The 26,957-nt window shown below is 45.0% G+C and overlaps 1 protein-coding gene across 3 annotated transcripts in view; it reads right to left on the reverse strand.

The window, feature by feature from the left end:
- MCF2 (MCF.2 cell line derived transforming sequence) overlaps positions 1-26,957 on the reverse strand; it is a 128,692-nt gene that overhangs the window by 62,702 nt on the left and 39,033 nt on the right. For all 3 annotated transcript variants that reach the window (XM_075941058.1, XM_075941057.1, XM_075941059.1), the window contains 6 exons: positions 21,458-21,577; positions 17,902-18,018; positions 15,824-15,973; positions 2,695-2,819; positions 1,602-1,716; positions 311-430 (listed from right to left, as the gene is read on the reverse strand). In XM_075941058.1, the coding sequence (XP_075797173.1) occupies positions 311-430; positions 1,602-1,716; positions 2,695-2,819; positions 15,824-15,973; positions 17,902-18,018; positions 21,458-21,577 (747 nt within the window). The remainder of the gene's footprint in view (positions 1-310; positions 431-1,601; positions 1,717-2,694; positions 2,820-15,823; positions 15,974-17,901; positions 18,019-21,457; positions 21,578-26,957) is intronic.

The following is a 26,957-nucleotide window of genomic DNA, read 5'->3' on the forward strand; positions in this document are numbered from 1 at the left end:
AGTAATTTCATTTATTAGATAAATAACTCTTCCCCCAGATCTGCAGCACCCTGGTTTTTAATATGGGCAGCACCCTGGTTTTTTTATTTGTGATAGATTTTGTGGTGGTTCCGTGACTTATTTTGGCTAGGATAACCAAATTCTTGGCCATTAGGTTTTCAATGTGTGCTGAATGAAGTTCCATAGAGTTGAAAGATGCACTCTTATAGTTAGAAGGGAGTGAGGCCGTTTCAGAGCCGTAGTCCTGGCAAGCTCAGAAAGCACCTATAATGTTTCCTGGGTACCGCTATCATTTAAAAGATTCTCTCACCTGAGCCATTCCATCTAAATTACCCAAGTCTTGGAGTCTCTGTTTGACTTCAGACACGCTGTTTCCAGTATCCGGCACTTCGGCTTGCTGACCCATTAAAAATTCCATGGTTCTCTGGAGCTAAAAATAAGAAGATAACAATTGCAGAAAGGCACAAGTGATCAGCATAAAACTGTTCTCACACCAAACAAAGTGACACAGAGCATCAGAAATAACATGGAAAACCACACATGGAGATCAGCTGGGGAATGAATAGATTGGGCTACCACAGAGGAACATAGAGAGCAGATGGAAGTACAACCAAACCCACTTGGGTGTAGCACAGTGCATGAACTTGGGTTCAGCACTAAAACCATAGGTCTCATTAAGTTATTGTTAAGCTTTCTAAGTGAGACATCTCAAACTGCAAGAAAAACATACCAAAGCCTGACAATCATCAGCTGTGGTTTTCTAAAGGAAGGTTTACCCCGGAAACATGCTGCACCAAGTGAAGATACCCCAACGCTTATGCGGCATTTTCTCCCATTGGCATAGTTAATCTGTGGGTGGGAGCAGCTCTCCCAATGATATAACGCTAGCTACACAGGAGATTAATTCAATAGAACTATGTTGCTCAGGGCTGTAGCCTTGGTTTTATCCAGTATCAACCCTTTTTGCCTCAAGTGGCAAAGATTGGGGTCTTGCACGTGTCTCAGTTTGGAGTCAACATTGACCAGAGAGACTTGTATTTTCTGTCACACAATCTTGTTTGTTTACCAGGGAATGTACAAAATCCTACTTCTCCAAATGCAGAAGGAATTAAAACCAAAAGGAGATATGTCTCTGCTTATAGCCCAGTCCTCTTTCATCAAAAACGGATCCAGAAGCTCCTTCCCTAGCTTCTTATACTTCTGTACTTGTCCTGGCTCTTTCTCAGTCTCTCTCAGTTAGTATTACTTCAGTTTGTCTTGTCTTTCTGGTGTGCACGTGCACACACACACCCACACACACCCACACCCACACCCACACCCACACCCACACCCACAGAGAGAGAGAGAGAGAGTTCTACCAATGAAAGCCCTAGCCCCTGCATTTTAGAACCCTTGGGTTATAGGATTCAGCTTCTATTTGGCTTTTCAGTGTGTCTATGGTTTTGGGTGGTACTGCCTTTTCTTCCCACCATCGGGTTACAAAGGTTTCTGTGCATTTATTCTGAATGGAAGCCTGTGTCTGACAGTACAATAGTACAGTTGCTGCAATCTCTTTTTATTACACCCAGCTGTGTAGAGAGAAAAAATCTGTCTTTCCATACCTCTTGAAAACTTTGCTCAAACTTCCATAGTTGCAAATACTGCTCCATTTTTAGCTGGTGTTTTTCCCAGAAGCCATCAAAAGCGGTTTCCATCTCATGCAACTGAGCAAGTAACCTGAACAATGATGAAAAAGGAGAGGACTAAAAAAAGAGTTGGCCAGTACTGGTCAATGGGAGATGAGACTAAACAGCAAAGTTCTGAGCAAAGTCAGAGTCCACTCAACTTAAGAGGAGTTTTGAATCTTTCCGTTCGGGTCCCATCTCTAATGATAACTCATTAGTTGTATATCTAACTCATTGCGTGCAGCTCTCAAAGAACCTTACAGACATCATTAAGGCCAATGTGAGGTAGGTATAATTATTTCTATTTTATCTTATCTATAACATCTACGGGACTTTCACTCAGGGTATGTCTAGACTACATGGCTCCATCGACGGAGCCATGTAGATGAGTTTACTAGACATAGGAAAAAGAAGTGGTGATGTAAATAATCGCCACTTCTTTTACATTAAAATGGCCACCACATTGTGCCCATCAGCTGTTTGGCAGCACAGAGGGGAAGTCTGGATGATCTGCAGTCGATAATGGAAGCCTTTGTCGACCGCTCAGTTATGCCTCGTAAAATGAGGTTTACCAGAGCGGTCGACAAAGACTTCCGTTGTCAATCACGGAGAGTCCAGACTGCCCCTCTGTGCCGCCAAACAGCTGATCAGCATAGCGTGGTGGCCATTTTGATGTAAATGAAGCGGCGATTATTTAAATCGCCGCTTCATTTTCCTATGTCTAGTAAACTCATCTACATGGCTCTGTCGACGGAGCCATGTAGTCTAGACATACCCTCAGAGTGCTGCTATGCCACTTCCTCCCATTTTACAATGGGAAAACAGAGTCACGGCCAAGGTAACTCACTTGCAAAAACAAGTTAGTGGTGGAGATGGAAGAGAGCCCATGACAGAATCGTATCTTTCCCTGTATTGACCACTGCTGATGTGGAAAAGCATGCATGGCTTAATACACTTAAAGTCTTATTTTAGTCTGAATATCTTGAGAATTCTCATTCCAAATAAAAAAAATGTGGCACGTTGCACTCACCGATTCACAGTGTCCCAGTCTCCAGGTCTGTCGCGGTGTTGTTTCTGTCTATGTTCGTCAGCATCAGGCTCTTCTAAACTACTTAACAGCTCATTTCCTTCTTTTGTTACAATTGTAATATCTCCCTGCACAAACGTAGCATACCACTGGTTAGTTTATTCTCAGACACTGTCAGGCTGAACACTGATCTGCTTGCACAAGTCACTTCATTTCTCAGAGGCCAAGTCTACACTGCAAGGGGAAGGTTGCCTTAAGATACACAACTCCAGCAACATAAATAACATAGCTGGAGTCGATGTACCTTCCTTCAGCTGAGCTTGGCACCGTCAGCACAGGGGGTCAACAGGAGAAATGCTCCTGTCGACTTCACTTACTCCTCACAACCACAAAATATACCGATGCCAATGGGCCATTTGATTTAGCAAGTCTTTACTAGACCCACAAAATCGAACCCTAGAAGACTGAGCGCCAGAGCATTGATCCTCTGGTAAGTGGAGACATGCCCTGAATCTCCGTGTTCCCTGTTGTAAAACGAGGATGTTAGCACATTTTGCAGGGAAGTTAATACTTTCATAGCATTGGATGGAAAGCACTACAGAAGTAGTATATAGTGGTTAATAAATAATATAGTTTAGATAGACTAAGTCTGGTGTACTGAATATGTTGCATTTTTCAGTTAAGGTCAAGAACACAAAAAGAATAAACATCCACGCACGCTACGCTGCCTATTCATTGACCTTGAGACTGCAACTGTATAACAGAACATACCCGAGTCTCTGTAAACAAAGGTTTGCCAACAGTTTCATTACAAACTCACTTGAAGTGGATTAAAACGAAAAGCTTGGCATTTGAGTTTTTCAGCATCAGATGAAAAATGTTACTCTGCAGCAGGTTCAGCCCAAGAAAAAAGTGTTTTGTTTATTTTCATACAGCAAGCAACTGTTTGAGCAGGGTCAGTTATGATTAACAAGTAGAAAACTACTCTGGTGATTGAACTGGGCTGAAAGACACGTCTCAGGAAGCAAAAGAGAAAACTGAGGAAGGGCTAGTCAATATGGGGGAAACTGTCCAGCAGACCTGCCGAGGGACAATTAAATGGCTCTAACGATGCTGGTATAACCACCTCTGTGGACACACTACTATATATTCGAGAATTTGTCTGTCTGTCTGTCTGCCCACTTGTTCAAGAACGCCTCCTAAATGGTAAGAGATAGGACCACCGCATTTGGTATACAGCTTCCTCAAAACACAAGTTAAAGCAAGGTCAGGGTTTGGTTGTGCCAGGAAAATGGGATGTGCCTGGACTGGGCTTCTCAGAAACACCATACAGAAAAAAGGGACAGAATCACCAGGCAGGAGAAAGGGACTGGCTGGGGGGGGGGGGGCACACCCCAATTTGGAGCTGCCCCAGCTCTGAGCTTTCTACCCACTCCAGGTGTTCTGGGGATGGAACTGAAGTCCCACGCCCAAATTCATATGGGGACACTGCTGGCTGTTCCCCTTCATCAGGGAGTGTGGGGAAAGTGCAGAGTTTGCTGCATTCCTCACTCTGGCTGGGGGCAGACAAGCTGTGTACTTTTCTCTTGCTCCCTGACAGGGACTGGAAAGGGAAGAGCAAGCAGCCACCCCCACTTTCCCCACGCATCCCCCTACAAACACACACACAATCCCCTACCCAGATTCCCTCCTCACCCCACAACTCTGACTCCTGCACCCACCACACCCCCAACACCCTGCCCTAAGCCCCTCCTTAAGGTAAATGTGCTAGTCTGAAATAAAAGGGACTTTCAGTACAGGCAGTCCCCGAGTTACGCGGATCCGACTTATGTCGGATCCGCAGTTACGAACGGGGTTTGCTGCCCATCTCCCTGGTCTGCTGAGACGGGGATCAAAGCCTCTGAGGACGCCGGCAGCGGGACAACCGTGGTGCGTCTGGGCTGTCCGCTGCCTGCGTGCTCCCCGGCTTTGCTCCCCGTCTCCCTGGTCTGCTGGTCTCCAGCAGACCAGGGAGACGCGGAGCAAAGCCGCGGAGGACCCGGGCGGCGGGACCACGGTGTGTCTCGGTCCGCCGCCCGCGTCTCCCTGGTCTGCTGGGGGGGGGGCGCAGTTAGTACGCCCCCTCCGCCCCCCAGCAGACCAGGCTTTTCTCCGGACGCCTGTGGTAGAGCAGCTGGGGCGCTGCCGGTTGGTCCCGCAGCGCCGCTCTGGGCGCTACTGGACCAACCCGGTAGCACCCCAGCTGCTCTGCCCCAGGCATCCTGATTCAGCCGCTGCTGGTCAGTTTTAGCAGCGGCTAAATCAGGACGCCTGGGGCAGAGCAGCTGGGGTGCTGGTGGGTTGGTCCAGTAGCGCCGAGGAGCGGCGCTACTGGAGCAACCCAGAAGCACCCCAGCTGCTCTGCCCCAGGCGTCCCCAAGTCAGCCGCTGCTGAAACTCACCAGCGCTGACTACAGGAAGCCCGAGGCAGAGTTGCTCTACCCCGGGCTTCCTGGAATCAGCCACTGATCAGTTTCAGCAGTGGCTGAATCTGGATGCCAGTTCCGACTTACATACAGATTCAACTTAAGAACAAACCTACAGTCCCTATCTTGTACATAACCCAGGGACTGCCTGTATTGCAAGCTATGCTGGTAACCCCTGTGGGCTCCCGCAGTGCATTCCAGCACCGAGGGGACCTCACAGAACAGGCTCAGCTGTCAACGCCTTTACGTGTGGCATGAGCATGCATTGCAGTGGGTGCCTCCTGTTGATCAGTACACATAGTTTAAGGGGAAACAGACTTTCATCCGGCTTCAATCCTTCTCATCCACCAAAATCCTCCTTCCTGCTCCCAAAAAGGCTCTCTCAGTACCTCAGGCTCCCCACCACTCACTCGCTGCGTCTTCCCCATATATCCATCTTCACTCCACTTGCCCACCAGACCCCTCGAATCCACTTCCCTCCACCTCTTTCCTCCCCAAACCACCTTATCTTACCCTCTTCCCCAGCTTTCTTCCCCAAGGCCCATCCCTGAGCCTGCATCTCCCCACTGCCATGTCTGAGCCACTCACATCTAGATCCATCACCACAACTCCCCCCTCAGCCTGCCACTCCCCATGATCCCTCACCTCAGGTCCTCCCTCTCCCATCTTGTACCCTCAGAAGCTCCCTTCCCCCTTGTTGGTTCCTCCTTCTCCTCAGCTCCAAATATCTTTCAGGAGGAGCATGGGGGGAAATGAATGTGGATGGGGTCAGGGCTTGTTGGTTTGCCAAGGTCCTGCCCAGAATACAGAGTCTATTGCGAGGCAGGTAGTATGGGGGCTGAGGCTCCAAAAATCAGCCTGTTGTCTGCCCCACAGAGCAGCCATAGTGGCAGAGTCAAGGAAAGAATGCCACGCTGCACTAAGCAAAGGACTCAGATGGCTATTTTCCCCCCCACCAGCTTGCTTGGCAGCTGCCAAGAAGGGGCTGAATCTGGGGGTGGAGGAAAGGGAAGCGAGAACAGAGTGTTCCTTCCAATTTAGAGGTTGGGAGGAGATTCCTCTCACCTTTATCTCTTAAAATTATACCCACATCGATCACAGCGGCACCTCTGACGTGCACCTAGAGCTTAAGTCGATGACCTAGGTACATTGCTCAATGCTGTGAAAACATTCATGTAGTTAGGTCGATCTAACACCCGACTGTAGACACAGCTTAGTTAACGAAAGAAGTTGTATCACTCTAGTGATTATAACATAGATATACTCCTACCCTGAGCTCGGGGCTTTATTGCTGCAGATAAAGTATGTACACACAGGACAAGACAAAAAGCTTCCAGTGTAAAGTTTTAAATCACCAGGCTCAGTAATTATGGGTGTACAACATTCTGAAATGGTACATGGTGATGCACCAGGTACATTTACCTTCTTCCCTCCTACTAATCAGGGCCGACTTATCCATTAGGCACAGCGCCTAGGGCCCATGATACTTTTAGGGGCCCACAAGAATGTTTTAATTTCTTTTAAAATCAGAAGAAAAAAAAACCAACTTTTAGGGTTGAAGAAAATGTTTTAATTTTTTTCTCACATCAGAAAAAAATGAAACTTTTAGGGCCCACAAAAATCTATTAAATTTTGCCTAAAACAGAAAAAAAATGTTGAAGTATTTAAAGTTGTGTGAAAAATAATTTTTTTTTTTTTTTTATGGAGGAAGGGGCCCACTTAGGCAAAAGTGCCTAGGGCGCCCACAAAAGTCATAATGCGGCCCTGCTACTTATGACCCAATTGTCCCACCAAAGGCATTTGGTTGGGTATATCACAACATGCAACTTCCCTCTGAAGACAACTCTTTTCAAGGAAGAGCTTTTAGAACATAAGAACACCCATACTGGGTGAGACCAAAGGTCCATCTACCCCAGTATCCTGCCTGCCAAAAGTGGCCAATGCCAGGTGCCCCAGAGGGAACGAACAGAATTGGTAATCAAGAGCTCAAAGTGATCAAGTGATTCATGGCTATGACTGAATCCTGTCTTGCCTCTTGAGCATGGCAATGCCCGGTACCACCTGGTACTGTCAAGGCCAACATATAGGCAGTTCATTGATTAATGAGAAGCCCCAGGGCCTGAGAACTGTAGTTGTACCCAGCATTCCTTGCATGTGCTGTTCTCAGATATTTCTTCTTTCTATGGAAAGGAGCAGCAGGATCCTCATGGGAGGGAGGAGATTAAATAGCAGCTAGTCTCACACTTCCTTCAGAAGTACGCCTGGACAGATTAGCATACACGTAGCAAGTTAGAGTATCTCAAGGAACTGGTTTCTTTAAGGAGATGGGGGATAGAGCCATCATGGGATTCTGTGCATTTCACTAGCTTTACTATGGTAAAAGAACGTAACAGTTTTGGTTATGTAGCCCATGCTTTCTTCCACACTTACTATTTATATTATGGTAGAGCCTAGGGACTCCAGTCATGGACAAATACCCCATTGTGCCAGCTGTGGTACAGACACAGTTTGACAGACAACCCTTGCCCCAAGGAACTTACAGTCTAAACAGACCAGATATCTGAGGGCAGGGGAGGAGATAGAACACACAAGCAGGGTGAACACTGTGAGAGTGGCAAATGTCATGTTAGTTTCACAATTTGGGGTGGGGGTGCTGGAGTTTACTGGAACGAAAAGCATAGGAAAGGAAAGTGAGAGGGCCAAGCCAGAAGAGGGTAAGAGGAGCAGGTGTGACATGAAGTTGAGCTGGGGCAAGTGGAGGGCTGGACCAATCAGCTGGTCAGAACTCGTGCATGCAAACCATTAGCATGTGTTTCTATCAACTAGCATATAAACAAAAATCAAAATGATGTAGGACAAAAGTCCTGACCCTTTTTGATCCAGGAAACTCAAAGGGAAGAGGAATAGCACAGGATGCTTTAGGCGAGAGGTGGCTGCTACTTCATCCTTTTCATGTTTAGCTCTCCAGAGTCCTAAATTCTCCTTGTGTGTAAGACAATTTCAGATGATGAAGCCTAAGCATTAAGAGCAACTGAACAGGTGTTAAATATCTCGGAGGGCTAGCTGTGTTAGTCTGTAACTGTAAAAGCAACGAGAAGTCCTGTGGACCCTTAGAGACGAAGTCTAGGCATTTATTTCTAAGGTGTCACAGGACTACTCAATGTTTTTAGATGTTAGATATGATTTCCCCCCTTTCAGTATATCAAAGAGGTTAATTTCTTAGTCTGCTCAACTAGCTTCTGTCTTTTTTCTCATTACCTTTATTACAGCCTTCTGTTCAGTATCACAGCTACACAGTTTCTCTGATCTAATATATGTGATAGTTCTTATATCCTAAACCTCTTGCCCCGATCTTTCAGTTGCCATGACAGCAATCCAAGAATCTTGTATCGTTATTATCGCAACCTGCGCACAATTTGTTATCTAGCCTAATCTTTCATGTTCTTGAAAACACACACACAACCAGGCTACATTTTGTTCAAAAACTCAACAGCCTTTTTGATATTTTAAACTAATGAATGAACAACAGATGATTTCCACTGAATAATCAATTTAAAAGCAACATCTCAATGTTTTAAATGCAAATGAAAACTCACAGCATTTTTGTCTTCCCCACACAAAAAAAAGCAGGCATCACGGATATTTCTATATTTATTTATGATTAACATTTTCTTCATTAGCTATGGATGTATTTTTAAGCGCAAGCATTAAATGAGGCATGAAATACAATGCATACCAGGTGTATTGCAGCTGTTTTTAAAAATACAGCAATATTTTACTATGCTGTATATATTTTATAAGCACCTATATTCTCTATCATCTATCTATAGATGACACATGCACACTAGAGATGTAAAATCACGTTTAATTGGTTAACCAATTAAATGTGAAGTTTAACCAGGTAACCAATTAGGTTGGGCCGGAGCACCCCCCATGCTGCAGCTGAGCTGGAGTGACCCCCGCACCCCCGTAGACAGGGGCTGCTCCAGCCCAGCCGAAGCAGCCCCTGCCTGCGTTCTCCCCCATCCCTGGCCTGCCATGGACAGGGGCAGCTCCAGACATCTGGAGCAGCCCCTGTCCGCAGCAGGACCCCCAGCCCACAGGGAACTGCTCCAGCCCCCACCAGTTAACTCGAACCAGTAACCATCACCCATTAAGGGAGATGCTTAGTGGTTATTCGGTTAACACTTCACATCCCTAATACACACACAGTGTGTTTGGGTTGACAGTGTTTGTATTTATAACTGGGAACATGCTATAAAGACAATGCCCTATAAATGTCATAATATACTATGTATAAAGTATACATTCTTTATCAGATTAAGCTATGACACTCTAGTGCAAAACCAATTCCTGATCCTACTAACTTTATGCATTAGTAGCCCCACTGTCTGTATGAGCAGTCAAAAACACAGATTGTAGGCACTGATCTGCAGCATCTATCTCCAGTGGTGCAGGCTGTCAATTCAAATCCATAGGAGCACTTAGCCAATCAATCTTAAAATATAAATTTTAATGGTGAGAGTAATTAACCATTGGAACACCTTACCACTGGCTGTGGTGGATTCTCCAGCATCAATTTGGTTATTTTTCTGAAAGACCTGCTCTAGGTATTCTGTGGGGCAATCTCTATGGTTTCTCTGATACAGGCAGTCAGGCTACATGATCACTGTGGCCCCCTTTGGCCTTGAAATCTCTGAACTGTCATTAAGGATTTCAGAATGATACCCATTCTGGCCTTCCAACAAACGCAGCAGTGTCAAAAACAACAGCTTGGCAGGCGGCTGCTGTACCACAATACTTGCTTAAGCCTATACTCTTTTCATCATAATCTCAAAGAAGTGAAAAATATCTGTAAATATTAAAGAAACAAGAAAAGGAAGAGTTCTGCCAAAAAATGAAGGAAGGCTTTCACGCTTTGCCAGTGACAACTAAGTCTGCATGCAAATGAAAAAGTATAAAGAATGTTCCACTATGGCAGTGGAGGGAATATGCAGCAGGACGGGTGATAAAATGGGATGCGTGGGCAGGATAAGATGGTGATGGAAGCCTGATGTGCAGAAGGTGAAAAGAAAAGAATTGTCCAGAGTTTGAGAATGCAGATCATTTTCCATCAGGAGGGAGAAAAACTGTTCTCCTTAACCTATAGGGACAGGACAAGAAACAATGGGATTAAACCTATGGGGTCAGGACAAGAAACAATGGGATTAAATTGCAGACAGGGAAGTTTAGGTTGGACCTTAAGAAAAACTTTGTCAGGGTGGTCCAACACTGAAATAAATTGTGTAGGGAGGCTGTGGAATCTCCATCACTGAAGATAAGAGCAGGTTAGACAAACACCTGCCAGGGATGATCCAGATGATGATCTAGTCCTTCCATAAGTGCAGGGGAATGGATTTGATGACCTCTCATAGTTTCTTCCAGTTCTATGATCCTATAATGAGACAATCAAATACTAGTGCAAAAGCAAAAAAGGAAGCTATAGAAGCACTATAGGGTATGTCTACACTGCAGGGCTAAAATCGAATGAAGCTACACAACTTCAGCTAAGTTAATTACATAGCTTAAATCGAAATAACTCAATTTGGCTTTGGTGCTGTCTACCGAGCAGGAAGTCGAAGGAAGAACACTCTTCCTTCGACTTCCCGTATTCCTTGTGAAATGAGGGTTATAGGAGTCGGATAAGAAGTCCTCCAGCTTGACACTATTTCGAAATAATGGCTTGTAGTGTAGATGTGCACTGTGCTATTTTGGAATAATGATTTATTTCGAAATAACGCTGCTGTGTAGATATACTGTAAGGCAAGAATGGAGGCTGAAGAGGAACTGTACAAAAAGCTGGAGGAAGATTGTCAAATCACAGGGCCAGGGCCCAACAGGGTTGTGGATTCGCTTCAAGACAGAGTCGATTAGGGATAGATAGTTGCTTTTTATTAATCTCACTACGTCACTACTATTACAGACTTAATACTGGCAAATGGTTACACAGCTACTGCAAAACAATACAAATCTCACGACATCATTACTATTACAGGCTTAATACTGCCAAATGGTTACACAACTACTGCAAAATAATACAACAATCAGCAAAGGCAAAGCAATGCATATGAGAGTAACAGGCACTTGGAAATGCTTATGCCCTTTCAGGTCTGCGGAGAGTCCCGTTCTGGTCACCTCACACCTGGTTGCAGTGGACGTGGCTCCAGCTAGGGGGATTCAGGGCACCCTTCAAGGTTTAGGTCCCTGAAGAGACTCACCGGACAAAACTCCCTACACTAGTTATACTACAACTGTTTACTTGGTGGCTCAATGCCTTTCTTATCACTCTTATGGACTGAGACTGAGGTCAAACTTGTTTGCCGCTCAGTAGTTTCCCAGCTCAAGGGTTAGAGCTGATAAAGCCCATCTACTGTTTGTGCTTGCAGGGTCCCAGGCTATGCTAAGCTGGGTATGGAGGGATGGAAACTTCCATCCCAGGCCTGCTAAGCTGCAGGACCCACATATGACTCTCATGTGACAAAGATGATGGTTTGGGGCTGGCAAAAAATTACATTGCTCAATGCTGTGAAAACATTCATGTAGTTAGGTCGATCTAACACCCGACTGTAGACACAGCTTAGTTAATGAAAGAAGTTGCATCACTCTAGTGATTAAAACATAGATATACTCCTACCCTGAGCTCGGGGCTTTATTGCTGCAGATAAAGTATGTACACACAGGACAAGACAAAAAGCTTCCAGTGTAAAGTTTTAAATCACCAGGCTCAGTAATTATGGGTGTACAACATTCTGAAATGGTACATGGTGATGCACCAGGTATATTTACCTTCTTCCCTCCTACTAATCAGGGCCGACCTATCCATTAGGCACAGCGCCTAGGGCCCATGATACTTTTAGGGGCCCACAAAAATGTTTTAATTTCTTTTAAAATCAGAAGAAAAAAACCCAACTTTTAGGGTTGAAGAAAATGTTTTAATTTTTTTCTCACATCAGAAAAAAATGAAACTTTTAGGGCCCACAAAAATCTATTAAATTTTGCCTAAAACAGAAAAAGACACCTGAAAGGCAAGGAACTCAGGGAGGAAGTGTCCCAGCCTTGTGAAATACACTGCCACTTCTGATGAGACAAAACTGTTGCTTTTAAGCTTAGTTAGCTGGTGGAGTTTGGTATTAGTTTGTTTATTTTCTTTTATTTTCCTTTTGTGCTCAATTCTGAGTTTTATACATCATCACTTGCAATCCCTTAAAATCCAGCTCTGTGAAGTTCAGATGGATTCACTGTTCTATTACTGTTTTCTCTTAACCAATGTGTTTGTGTTACAGTATATGAAAAACTCCATTTGGGGCAACAAAGATGGTGCATTATCATATTCCTTTTGAAGAAATGACAGATTTGATGTGAGCTTCTACTGCGCAGTGAATGCATTGTACACGACAAGACACATCTCTGGGGGGAAATCTGGGACAAGAAAATTTGTGGGTGTTGCTCTGCCATTGAATTCATGAGTGGCTGGCTAGTGGCACTCAATAATGTTTACCTGAGAGCAGGTTACAAGTTAGAGGCTGGGTGTGGGCAGAGCCTGAGAGGTGACTGTTTAGCAGTGAAAAAGCAATGTGAACGGTATCTCGGGCTGGAGGGACACAGCTGTTGAATGGTCCAAATTGTAATGTGGGGAATGTCATATATGTGTCTGCTGAGAGCAAGCCAAGATGCCAGATGAGTGGAGAATGGGATTGATTGTGCCTCTCTGAATGCAAAGAATAATGTTAATGATCCAAACGCCTATCAAAGCATCACCCTACCAAGTCAGCCTCCCAAATTCCTGGAGAGTTTTGGAGGCAAGCTTTAGGCAACAGAAATTACAGGAGAGGAGAACATGGCTTTAGGAAGGAAAGGAATAATATAGACCCAATATTTTGCAACAAGACAAAAGTCTGAAAGAATGAACAATGGAATTGCTATATTCTAGAGAACGCATGCAACTTGGTTCCACAGGAGCTGGAGTTTCAGGTATTGAGATGGATGGGAGGGGGACTTCGAGAAGCGATGACCCTTCACACAGTTCCTGCATGTAGAGGTAAGATGGTGCCAATACATGGCATTCTAGAGTGTTCTGAGGGGATGGAGGGATTAAGACAAGGCAGCATGTTGAATCCACTTCTCTTCATCCTAGCTATGGAATTAATTAGTACAAGAACAAGCCTGTGGAGACAGAGAAAAAACGAATGTATGCTGGCGATCTGGCCCTTTTGGCCAACAGCAAAGAAATATCGGGAAATATGGTATCAGGGTGGACATCTGTGTTTGAAGACCCTGGTTAAAAGATGAAGACTGAAAACGCTGAAGTTATGCAGGTAAGAAAGATGGAAGAGCTGTTGAGTTTCAAGAGAGACATTGAATCAGATGAAAGCTGCGTAGTTGGCACATGCCAAAACTGTTCTTCACTCTGGCACATGTGGGGACCTGCAAAAGACCTTAAAATAACTTGCCACTAAAGGCTTCTGCTTAAAAAACCTCCCCAAGGTTATGCTGCCACCACCCAATGCAAAAACTCCTTTGAGAACCCAGGAAGATGCACTTGGGAATGTCTCCCTGTGGGGTACCCCAACGTTCTTTAACCCTCCCTCACGAGAGAGCTTAAAAAGAAACCATAATTCCTAACAGTTGACCTTTCACTCTCAGGCATGTGCACGTGGAACCTCCTGCCTTTTAGGCTACAGGAACCAGATCATAAATAAAATCATCTTTTTTCTGACTAACAAAACAAAGAAGACATGCTTAGTAAAACATATGTGGTGGCTATGCATTACAGAGCAACTGAAAAAGAGCAGATTAAAAGCACAGAGAATTGTTTCCCAGGAATTCAGTTTAAAAGTGACAGTGTATGGGGGGAGGTACCTGGGTGCAGCACAGCAGAATCCCACAAACCAAAAAAAAAAAGGAAATAACCTGATTGCATCTAACTAAACATTTCAGATTTACTCACATATCTGTTTTTCCAAGGTTTAGTTTGGACTCCATTGAGAAAACTTGGAAGAGAAAAGAACCGTGTAATGAGGCACAGTGGACTAATTCTGGCATGGGGGAGGGGGATTAATTCTCCCTATTGGATGCAGCTAGAACCAGGCCTTTCCCCTCACAGGAAGTGCAGAGGCAGGACATGAGATATAAGAACAGGGCCCCACACTTCAGTGAGGGTCATACTAGGAAGGAAGGCGGAAGGCCTTTCCAGGGAACTGAACCACCTGCAGACCCCGCAACCAGTTGCAGTCGGCAACAACAATCCTAAGCCAGCCTGGAGAAAAGGCAAACCCCTGAGCAGCTTGGGGCCAGGTGAAAAGTGCCTCTCCATGGCCACTGCAGCTCCAGAGGGTACAGCTGAGGGAGAGATGCATGTCTCTCAGATGGAGAAGGTCCAGGTTTGTCTGCCCCCTGCATTTCCCAGAAGGCAGCAAACTGTGCACTTTGCCCTCGCTCCCTGACAAAGGGGAATAGCCAGCAATGCTTCCATACAAATTGGAGGAGAGGGGGGCTGGAGGTGGGAGACTCGAGGCTGGAGCAGTCTCAAATGGGGGAAGGGAGGCACCCCCAGCAAGCCATTCACCTACCTGGTGATTCTGTTTCTTTTCTGTATGGTTTTATTAGAAGCAATCCCATTCTGGGCATATCCCATTTTCCTGGCACAACTAAACCCATACTAGGAATGTGCTAGTGTACATGATTAAATGGTTAACCGATGAGCCTGGGTTCATTCGTTAATGATCACGATTATATGCAAGCTACTCCCTGCCCCTCACTGCATGAGGGGGCAGGCAGAAGCAGTGGCACGGGGAGCCGGTGCACGTGGGATCTAGCTTGCTACATGTACCAGCTCCCGCGGGGCCACATGTACCTGAAGCAGAGGCAAGGTGGGAAGGGGGAGGCAGCTGTCCCCCCATATAAATGTATAACTGCTGAAAATTTCAGACAAACAGACAGACGCACTCACAGACCAACTCTCTGAAATATATATTAGCTATACATTCACTGCCTCCCCTCAAATCCTGCTCTCCCAAATGACTTTGCAGAAGTCATTTGGGAGAGTGGGATTTGCCCCACCGTATCTGTGAATAAGCAGCCACATTCATGAGACGTGTGATGTGATGGGTCAAAATTCTCCTTCAAATCTACCATTCTTTTCTGCTCTCTTTATATATACAAAACTCCCCTTGATGTCAGTGGGAAATTGGCATTCTGTTCCCTCTGCATATGCCAGATTTGGGTATGAACAAGCAGATCCATGAGAAAAGCCTTTCATAGTTCTTCCTTGGAAGACACAACGTTGTTGAAGAATGTGGTGCATGCTCAAGAATGGGCAAGCTTTTGGTTTGTTTCTAGCGTTCTGACACTTGTATAGCTATCAAATAAGCAGCTGGGAATAGACATCATTTCTTGGGCGCTGGCATGACAATTGTTTGAATAGGTGAAAGGCAAATAAAGAGGTAACATACAGACATGATTATGGTTTATTTTAATGGTCATAACAAATACACTAGAAGGAGGGAGGGAGGAAAGAAGGGATGGAGAGAGAGAGGGAGAGGGAGAGAGAATAGTCAATCAAACCACAGAAGTCCTACCTGACAGTATGCGACTGGCTTAATACAGAGCTGAGTTTCTGAGTAGCATACCTTGAGCTGACAATACTTTTCTGTGCGCAAAGCCAGGATGCGCTCAATTGAATACATGTCATCCGGTAGTTCTGTTTCTGCCAGTTCTGTGCCGAAAGCCTGTAACATCTGCGCAATTTCCTTCACTGTTAGCGCAAAACTCTCTATAGCCTGGTGGAAGACAATTATTTCATCATCTCAGTAGTCAGGATATTCTAAGATTGCATCAAAAAATGCACTGAGACCCAATGCTGATAAGCCTAAGAGGGTTAGGTGCATCCAAGCCATTGACATTCAATGGGAGCTGAGCAATTAACTTCTTAGAGCTCATTTGAGCACCCCAGGTCTCAAAATCTTCTTGTCTGACAGCCAGTGGGAGATTTGGCATTAGCTTCAGAGTAGCCGGGAAGTTCATGTAATTTAATCCTTGTCCAAAAGGAAGAGCTAAGCCACCCAATTACTCTATGGTGGGTCTCCCTTGTGAATGTTATAACATGCAGAAACATTAGACATTTTTATTTTTTTTAATTGGTTTTCTCTGAATGTTCTCAGCCTTGTCTTTTTAAATAAAGTTCAGTATGTTACAGGCTGCCCCCAACTTGCGACGCGATCGGATCCTGGGATAGCGTCGCAAGTCGGGGGCATCGCAACTCAAACCCGCATTTATGATAGGCTCCGTGCGCCATCATAAATGTGGGCTGAGGACATAAGTCGGGGGTTTTCAGCCCCTTCCACACTTACAAAAAATGGCCATAAGTGTGAAGAGTTGCAACTTGGGCTGTCGTAAGGCAGGGGTTTCCTGTACATTGTTAAGCAGTAAGGTGCTGTCGGTAATACTTAATGCCAGTTCATAACTTGAAAGACATGCTTTTGGTCCTGATCCTACAATGTGCTCCATGCCGATATAGAGGTCTGAGAGGTGAAAGTAAGCAGGTATGTCCTGGTGTGCAGCTATGACAAGAGCTGGCTGAGCTGCAGCAAAAGCCAGCAGGGAGCTATTTAAAGAGCTGGCAGGGACCCAGGTTACAAAAGGACAGTACCTGTAAGAAATGTTAAGTTACTTTCACCCTTGGGTCTGACCTTGTGGTGCTCATTCCAGGACGATAGCGTGAAGCAGTAACTGGAAGTCGTTTTCATTAGTGTTTTGAGCTGTCTAGATAACAGTCTACCTATTGCTCAGTGAGGCAGGATATAGCTCTGAGAAAGCATGGAGGCCAATGGCATACAAACCTGGCAACATGAAAGAGTAGCACATGCAAGGAACAACCAGAGTTATTTAACTACTTTAACCCACACGCGAAGAAAAACACACAGTATTTGCCATTTTAAACTAGCGTGACAATAGGAAATGATCTTTGGATCTGCTGTGAGGAAAATTTTTAAATGATTTTAAAGCAATGAGGGACCTATAGAAGTCCTAACTAATCAGTGCCTAACTCCTATATATTCCTTTGAAAATCCCAGTCAATAAACAATGCTTAAAGTATGCCGGGTCATGTACTTTTGAAATAACAATTTTAAGAAGCCAGTTGGGTTGCTGAGGGATGCATGTTTGTTATACAGTGGGGGAGGGAGGGGAGGACCAACTCTCTCTGATTGGCTGCTCTTGCCTAGGAAGGCAGCCAATCAGGACTGCTCATAAGACGACACCATTCACACAGGAAGGAAGGAGGGAATAGAAAGAACCTAGGAGCTCAAGTCAGGTCCACTCCTTCCTCTGAGCAACAGAATGGTTCCTCTGCCCGGAAGGAGCAGAGAGGACACTGCTAGCCTGGGAGAAGAGGGTGAAGAATCCCTCAGCAGAGATGAGGTGGGGCGGATGGAGGATACATACAAACCGCTGGATGGATGGGTTAGGAGACAGGAAAATGAGGGGGTAATGACAGACAGCCCTTCTGTTTTCAGATCCTGTTAAGCACTGCCAATATCTTGGGCTACACAAAGGGCTAGATCTTGCAGAGCACTAAGTAAGGAACTGAGGGTGTATACTCTCCCAGGAGGTATTCAGCAGGGGCAGCAGCTCTTAGCACTTTGTAGAACTCGGCCCTGCTTGAGCTAGGCTTCACACAAAGTAACCGCACAGAAGCAGCACTACGTACAGTTCTGAAGATAACCCATTCGCTATGACGGTACTCCAAGGTGCCCCCGAACTCCGGAGTTAGCTGCTTCTCATCAATATACAACAACAAATCACTGACTGAGCTCAGCATAACAACCTGGGAACAAGGGACAAAGAAACATCCTTAACTGATGCATAATTAACATATGAATCAAGCCTGCAGTATGTCAGGTACAAATCTCTATTTTACAAACTAAATGGGGATTGAAGAGTTTCATAAAATTGAACATCTCAAAAAATCGCAGTAGGCATGGTGCTTAAGTTGAAGGGTTGTACTTTGCATCAAATTTCTTCTCATCTTACAAACTAATTTCCAGTGCGCTGAAGGCACCAGAATATGAAGGGATGTCGATTTATTCTTCACTGACACTACTTTCATTATGTGCATATTTATTATGTCAGGAAAAATGGTTCATACAACTCATACATTAGAATGGTATTCTTAAAAATCAAGGCCCTACTGTATTTACAAAACTGATTTTTGCATCTATTATTTCTTTACAACATACTTTCATTTTACACATATCTGAGATCAATGTGTACATATCAAATACAAACTATGTAACACACGCATGTAGTTTACAATATCTAGTTATTCTACTTTGGTTGGCTTAAAATGAATGGACCCAGCTTCTTCTGAGCCAGACATAATTAGCCAGCTGCCAGTGTCCCAAAACTCAGAGTTGAGCGCAAGCAGATGGGTGAAGCCACAGAAAGAACTTTGCAAAGAAGCAGACTGAATGGCAAATTTGCCATTTATTTGATCTTTCATTGACAATTAAGAAAAAGAATATTCTCCATTTTCAGTTTCAGTTGGATGGACAAATTAGTGACACACCCAGATTTCCTGTGAGTAGCTTGTAATCACTTCTATCTGCTCAACATTTCATTTACCTGAACAGACTTTTTGATGTTATGATGTATCCAATTCAGTTACAGGACAAGTGTCAATGCCCAAAAATCTGTGTCTTACTGTTATTTATATTTCAGTAGCACATACAAGGCCCGGATTGAATCAGGGCTCTGTAGGTACTGAAAAAACACAGAATAAGGCAGTAATCCTGCTAAAGCTCTTGCACAATTTAATTCTGTGCACAGTAAGGGTATGTCTACACTGCCACCCTAGTTTGAACTAGGGTGGCTAATGTAGTCGTTCGAACTTGCAAATGAAGCCCGGGATTTAAATATCCCGGGCTTTATTTGCATGTTCCTGGGCGCCGCCATTTTTAAATGCCCCGTAGTTCGAACTACCTGCCCGCGGCTTCACGCGGCATGGGCTAGGTAGTTTGAATTAAAGCTCCTAATTCGAACTATCATTACTCCTCATTGCAGGAGGAGTTACGGTAATTTGAATTAGGAGCTTTAATTCTAACTACCTAGTCCCTGCCACGTGTAGCCACGGGAAGGTAGTTCGAACTACGGGGCATTTAAAAATGGCGGCGTCTGGGAACATGCAAATAAAGTCCAGGATATTTAAATCCTGGGCTTCATTTGCAAGTTGGAATGACTACATTAGCCACCCTAGTTCGAACTAGGGTGGCAGTGTAGACATACCCTAAGATAGTGTCATTGACTTCTATGAGACAGTCACACAGTGTTCAGGTGAGCACAAGTTTGAGTCTTCATAGGATGGCGGCCTTAAAGGGGAACCGCATACTTACAAAGGCCCTGAGATCCTGCAATAGGATCCATGCAGAGAAACCTCAGCAGGGACCCAATGGCCAAGTGTGTAAACAGCAGTGATGTGATTGTTGGAGAGGAGAGAGTTACATTTCATGTGGAAAAAATATATATTCTTAAAATTCCCTCTGGGCACTGCACAGCTCAGTTCCATATAGAAATAGGCAAACTACATATTTTAACATGTTTTGATGCAAAAATTAACCTTTTTCTTGTGTGAATTTTGATTTTTTCAAAGATTCTGCAGGGTTTTGGTTTTTACAGGAGGGTGTTTGGATTTTGTGGAGGTGGATGGGGGCCTGAAACTGGTAACGGTGTATCTTACTAACAAGGGTTGCTTATTAGTCGTGATTAGGTAGACTAAGAAATAACCTGGTACTATGTCTTTAGTCAGGCTGTAGAACAAGCCCTTATAAGTGTGTCCTTAAACTATTATACTAATAATACCTCAATAATATTCATATCAAATAAGCAATATATGCTAAATTAATGATAAAAAATGTTTAGTATGGTTAAGTGGAAATATTACTAGATATACGCTTCGGAAAAATAGATGAATGCACAATAACACAAGGGGGTAGATATTTTGTTTTGAAAACAAAACTGAGTGAAAAATTTACATTCCGTGATTTTTCAGCAAAAATGAGAGCAATAAGCTAATTTAATAATTAAATTAATACTATTAATGTGTTACCATGAATGTAATCTATTATTATAATTTAATTTAATAATTGGGGAGGAGATTACAACGAAGTCTTTCAGACTCAAATACTATTGAAGCATTTCTCCTTTCAATCACTCTCCATTGGTCCCGGTCCCCAAGCACAGAAAGTACCTATGATTTCACAGACAAGGTGTGCCACAGGGTGGCGGGCCCTTTAAGAAGAGCTGGGCCCAGTTTCCTCAGTGATGGGCTAGCTGCATCCCAACTAAGGCTGATAAGCTTAAGATCAAAGCCAGCAAGTGGCTCAGTTGCAGTACATGGCTGCAGGAAGCAAGAGGGCTATTACAAGAGACCCTGAAGCAGGAGGGAGAGCTACAAGAATTATCTCGACTCCTGAAGGGAAAAGAATACAGTCTGTGGATGACTCTCAGGATGGTCACCCGTAGAGGGGAAACTTGCAGGAAACACATTGGTTCCACAGATGACCGTGGGCTACGGAGAAATCGGCAACATAGTCTAATAGTGCATGGTGACAAGCCTTCCTACTCTGGTGAAACAGGCCAGCAGTGTATGGCAGGGATGTAAAATCCTGGTTAATCAGTTAAATGTTATGTTTAACCCAATTAACTAATTAAACAGAGGCAGGCAGGAGGGCCGCTCCAGTCCAACTAGGGAGTGTGTCCCCCTACCCCAAACTCTGAGGCCTTTTACCCTGAGATTAAGGTGAGGGTGACTGGCCACAACTGCGGCACTTGCATTGGAAGTCTCTTCAGACATGCCCAATGTTAAAGGGGTATTAAATAATGATCTACCTTTTCGGCTCCTGCTCGGGATGGAGGCATACTGGGCAGTCACATAGTTCAGCCTGTACTGCCACTGCCCGGTACAATACCACTTCTGCAGATAGCAAGCTTTGCCTGACAGAGCTCCCAATCCATCACCTTCAAACATCAATCTAGTTCTCGTCCAAAGGAAAACATAGCCATGCGTTTTTCACAACACCATACAGCAGGAAAATCCAGCGCTTCTGAAAAGCTACATTTTGTTTGAAATGCTGAGTTAATACTGAGAAAAGCCCCATTTACTTTTCAGGACTAGGGACTGAGTGAGTACACAGCATGGACATAGCAGCACATAATCAAATCAGTGTTCAGGATGACATAAGCATAATGCACAGCCAATATATTCTTACTGGTAATTTGAGTAGAAAATCTTCCTGACTAAAGCGAAATCCGATGTCGGTGAAAGTGCGCTGGAAAAACCCAGTGGGACGCAGAACCATCACCAACTGCAGGTTCCCAGGGAAGGAGGCCTGCAGGAAAACATGGCAGATGATCAACATGGGCATTCAATTAATGAAAATTCAGACAATACAATTGCAAAAGTGGGTCAAAATTCAAAACCTTTAATTCTTACTATTTCTTTTGCTCATTTTAGAGTCACACGCCCCTTCTGACTTCAACTGTTGCTCTTTGGCAGATGACAACACTGGATTTGAAACACTCCATAAAATATTCCACCAAGAAATGAACACCTGACGCATAGCTATGAAGTCGCAGTAATTCGGCTTAGTGATTACTTCTGTAATGTACTTGTATGAATTTCTCATAAGCATATGACAGGACACTGTCTCAACGACCTAATCACATGCATCCTACTCCAGAAGACTTTCAAATCTGCACTTGAAAGGGAATCCTCTGAACTGTCATTCATGCTAAAATTCGACACTCTCCACGGGGGGCTGAACAAAGACCCCAACTACCTTACCCATTACAAAGATAGCTTCCCCAATTATCACCTCTAATACCATTAGCTCACAGACATCTACCTTTCCCCACCTCTAATATCATTAACTCACAGATACTTACCTTCCTTCCTTCCCCCTCCGCATCCGCCTTCTGTTCTGAAATGTGATTTGTCCTTTTCATACGTGTTCATTTTTTTTAATTGTATCCTTTGGTATATATGGTTGTGACTATTTTCTTCCACTATTTGATCTGAGGAACTGGGTCTGGCCCACGAAAGCTCATCATCTAATAAACCACCTTGTTAGTCTTTAAAGTGCTACATAGTCCTGTATTTTGTTTCAGCTACACCAGACTAACACGGCTACATTTCTATCACTATTCTTCACACAAAACACAGTCAGCCTCTGGAACTCTGTGCCAGAGGATGTTGTGAAGTCCAAGCCTATTACAAGGTCCAAAAAAGAGCTAGATAAACTCATGGAGGATGGGTCCCTCTATGGCTACTAGCCAAAATTATCAGGAGATGCAACCCCATGTTCTGGTTATCCCTAAACATCTGAGTTCTACCAGCTGGGACTGGACATCGGAGGATGGGTCATTCACTCACCATGTTCTATTCATTCCCTCTGAAGCATCTAACACTAGCCACTGTTGGAAGATAGGATACCGGGCTAGCTGGGCTAAGTTGAGCCAATATGGCCCATGTTTTTTAAAAAAAAGTCCGGTTGAGGATTATGATCCTCTTAGAAATGGTCAGCACTCTTTAGGATCACAGGAGCCAAATAAATGCAATACATGAATCTGTAGCTACCTTCAATGGGAGTGAAAAAATAAATGAACACGACTCAAGCTCCCATTCAATGGGAATTTTGCCAGGGCTCAAGATTTGGCTCTGACAGCAAAAACAAAGCACTAAATAGCCAGTCAAATGGTCTCAGATTCAAACCCTAGCTGCCTCCCTCTCCCTTGCCAGAGTTTGTACGATATTGCTTTAATATCAAATGCTGGTTAGTGAAGGGTTTGCCAGCCCCAAGTCCACATCTCAGCTCAGAGCCCTGGGAACTTTGCACAATGAAAACTCCAACCAGGCGGGACCTGCACTAGGGATGTGGAGATTTAATCAGCTAACTGGTTTAACCCTTAACGGATGAGGCTTACTGGTTAAGGTTAACTGGTGGGGCTGGAGCAGCCTCTGCCTGCAGCGGGCCCAGATGCCCCCCAAACAGGGGCTGTTCCAGCCTGGATAGTGTGCTGCAGGGAGGGGCTGCTGTGGCCGGGGCTGAAACAACCCCTGCCTGCGGCTGGGAGGAGGGGGGGCGTTCCAGCCTGGTGGCAGGCAGCAAAAAGCTCCTCCCGGTGCAATCACCATCCTGAACCAGAGGGATGTTGCCAACCACTAAGCTCCCACCTAAAAGGCAAGGTAGGCCTGGAGAAAGGTGGGCTTTCTGGGAAAAGGGAGATCTTCGACTTCACATTTTGATCCTGTCAAAATACTAGAGTCACCCAGGAGGTTTTCACAGACCCAAGCAAAGTCTAACAATTTCATCTGCGCATCTCGACACAACCCCGGCGGGAACAGACGTGACATTCCAAGTTCTGCAGGATTCCATCTACAGAACATCTGACCAATTTTATGCCGTACCATTGTATCTGAACTTCAGACAGGCTGCTGGCTAGAAATGCAACCAACCATCCTCCAAAAGTCAGAAACAAAGAGCAAATCTCTCCGTTTCCTTTTGCCCAAGTACTGTTAACCGGCAGAGTGAGAAATCTCTGACTTGAAAAAAGGCAATATTCCAAATTAAGGGGTTGCTTTTTTTCTGCTTTTATTAATTCTCCCAATTCAGATATTCCTCCACTAATTACAGATGTTAACAAACATTTATTTTGGTAAACGTGTAACTGCTGAATTTTTTAGCGGTTACACATTTATACACGGGGGGCAGGCGGGAGCCAATGCTCTTGGAGAGCTGGCTTTTAAACAGACGCCCTATGAGTACTAGCTCCTGCATCCCCTTTTGCCCCCCAGCTATGGCCTCTGATACAGAGGCAACAATGGGATGGGAGGGGTGTAACCCTTAGGATTAACTAACGACCACAGGTTTATTGGTTAATTGTGTAAACAGGTGCACGCTCACATCCCTACTGCTAATACCCAGAATTGTGTGCTGTCTGATTCTCCCTGGTAATATATAAATTGTGAGAGGGTTGGACATTGATTGCAAGACACATGGTTAGTCACACAGCATTGCTCCAGGTCATTAGACTGGCCTACCCCATGAACTCTGGGGCTATGTCTACATTCGCGGCTTCTTGCGCGAGTAATATGCAAATGAGGCTAAGCATAGACTATCGCCAAGCCTCATTTGCATACCTAATGAGCCACCATTTTTTTCAGAAGAGGCTCTTGCGGAAGATGGAGTACAGGCAGTCCCCGGGTTACGTACAAGATAGGGACTGTAGGTTTGTTCTTAAGTTGAATTTATATGTAAGTCGGAACTGGTACATATTGTAGGGGAAATTCTAGCCAAACATTTCTCCAGAGCTCAGTTTTATTCTCCCACACCTCACTTCCCTCAGTCCTTTATTCTCAAGCAGAGGTGTCTGCTGAGAAAAGCTGCTCCACGTCTCCCTGGTCTGCTGGGGGGGCGCTAGCTTCGCATCTCCCTGGTCTGCTGGGGGGAAGCAGCTAGTGCGGGGTTGCCTCACCCTGTTTGTAAGTAGGGATCCGATGTAAGTCGGATTCACGTAACCCGGGGACTGCCTGTATCTACACTGTCCCTTCTTGCGCAATGCCGTTCTTCCTGAAAACTAATTGGTGTAACGGCATTGCGCAAGAGGGTTTTTCTTGCGCAAGAAGGGGCAGTGTAGATGCTCCTTCTTGCGCAAGAGCCTCTTCTGAAAAAAAATGGTGGCTCATTAGGTATGCAATGAGGCTCGGCAATATTCCACACAGCCTCATTTGCATATTACTCGCACAAGAAGCCACGAGTGTAGACATAGCCTGGGGGTTCAGGGAAGTCATTTGCAACCAGATACCCACAGGAAAAATCTGCACTGGATATGCTCCCATAACGGCAGGCCTGTTTTCCGATTACATGGGATTCCCTCATTTACAACTCTCAGCCTTAAAACTACATCACCATTTGTTTATTAGTTTCATCTCCCAGCAGCAAACCTGATCCAACAGCAGATGTTCCTTTGAAAAGTGGCCCAGGGAGCATGGCCACCAAGGAGGCTCCAAGGCACCATCAAGAATCAACAGCAGGATGAGAATGGATAGGCACAGTCTATGCTCCTCCCAAATACTGCACCCAGTCAATGGCCCAATGTGACACGAGCAAGCACATAACCAGGCTCCCAAAGGCTAGGGATGTTAAATATCAGTTAACTGAATAGTCGATTAACCTCATGAATTCTTACCAGTTACCTGCCTATTCTATAGTCCCCAGAGGTGGGGCCAGCAGCCAGTGCGCTCCGGCCCCACTCCCGAGGAAGCCCCAGCCACTCCGCGCTGCTACCTCTGAATCAGAGGCACCAGCGTCGGGTGCCAAGCAGGAGCTGGTTCTCAAGGGGAAACACTTTTAAAAAGAGCTCCCCTCATGGACTAGCTGCCTGTCGCCACGCTGCTGCCTCTCATGCAGAAGCAGAAGTGTGATTTAGCAGTCCCTGTCCAAGGGGCAGTCAGAGCTCCAGGACTCGGCGCAAGCCAGAACTGAGCCAGGCTGCCTGCTCATCTGCCCCCTCCCCTCCCCCAATACACTTTAAATGCAGAACCACAACAGGGGTAGGTACCTAACCTGGCATAAGCCAGGACTGAGCCAGGTGGCTGGCCAGCCTGCTAAAAAATGTACTGCCAGGAGTAGGGAAGAATGAATGTAGTCTATAGCATTAACCTATAGGCTTTTGCTTATCGGTTAATCAGTTAATTGACTATACTATTACATCCCTACCATAGGCATGTCCCAATGTGGTCATTGTAGCAAACTTCAGAGCTGCTGCCCCAAAAATGATCTTTGGGCAAACAGGGAAGCTTTCATACTGCTGTTGTGTTAAACTCTAGTGTCACAACCTGGTCTCTGTCATCAACAGTCTGTTGAGAGTGAAGCTGATCTTGGCTCTCAGGCCAGCTGGCTCTGAGTAAAATTAAAGGTATTTCTACTTGTAGGTCTACAAGGCACTCTCCCTGATTCAGACCTCTTGTCTAATGCTCCACCTTGGGACACAAGGTACTGCTAGCCTAGACCCCAAAATCGAAAGCCAAGAACATAGGATGGCCATCCTGGGTCAGAACAAAGGTCCATCTACTAGCTCAGTGTGCTGTCTTCCAACAGTAGTCAATGCCAGATACTCCAGAGGGACTGAATAGAACAGGTAATCAGTAAATGATCCCTCTCCTGTCACCCATTTCAAGCCTCTGACAAACAGGGGCTAGGGACATCATTCCTACCCATCCTGGCTAATAAGTATTGATGGACCTAACCTCCATGAATTCATCTAATTCTTTAAACCCTGTTAAAGTCCTGGTCTTCACATCATCTGTCAAGGAGTTCCGCTGTCAAGGTTGACTGCGTGTTGCGTGAAGCCCCCAGTCCAGGGGGGTGGACAATAATTTTTGAAGGGAGGTCACTCCAAGAATTTAGAAAGTGGTCAAGAGCCACACTCTTCCATTATATTAATGGAGATGTGGGGTCTGGGATGGAGGTTGGGTGCAGAAGGGAGCTTGGGGTAAGGGACTGGGGTATAAGAGGGAATGTGGGGTCTGCAAGGGAGTTAGGGTGAAGAAGGCGGTTGTGACCTGGGGTACTAGACAACGATGCAGGGGGTTGGATTATGACCTAGGGCAGGAAATTGGGGTACAGGGGTTTGGGTTGTGAGCTAGGACAGGAGGGGACTGATCTGGGGCAGGGGATTGGGGTGCCAGATCGGAGAGAGGATATGGGT

The sequence above is a fragment of the Pelodiscus sinensis genome, chromosome 13 (assembly GCF_049634645.1).
Source record: "Pelodiscus sinensis isolate JC-2024 chromosome 13, ASM4963464v1, whole genome shotgun sequence".
NCBI lineage: Eukaryota > Metazoa > Chordata > Testudines > Trionychidae > Pelodiscus > Pelodiscus sinensis.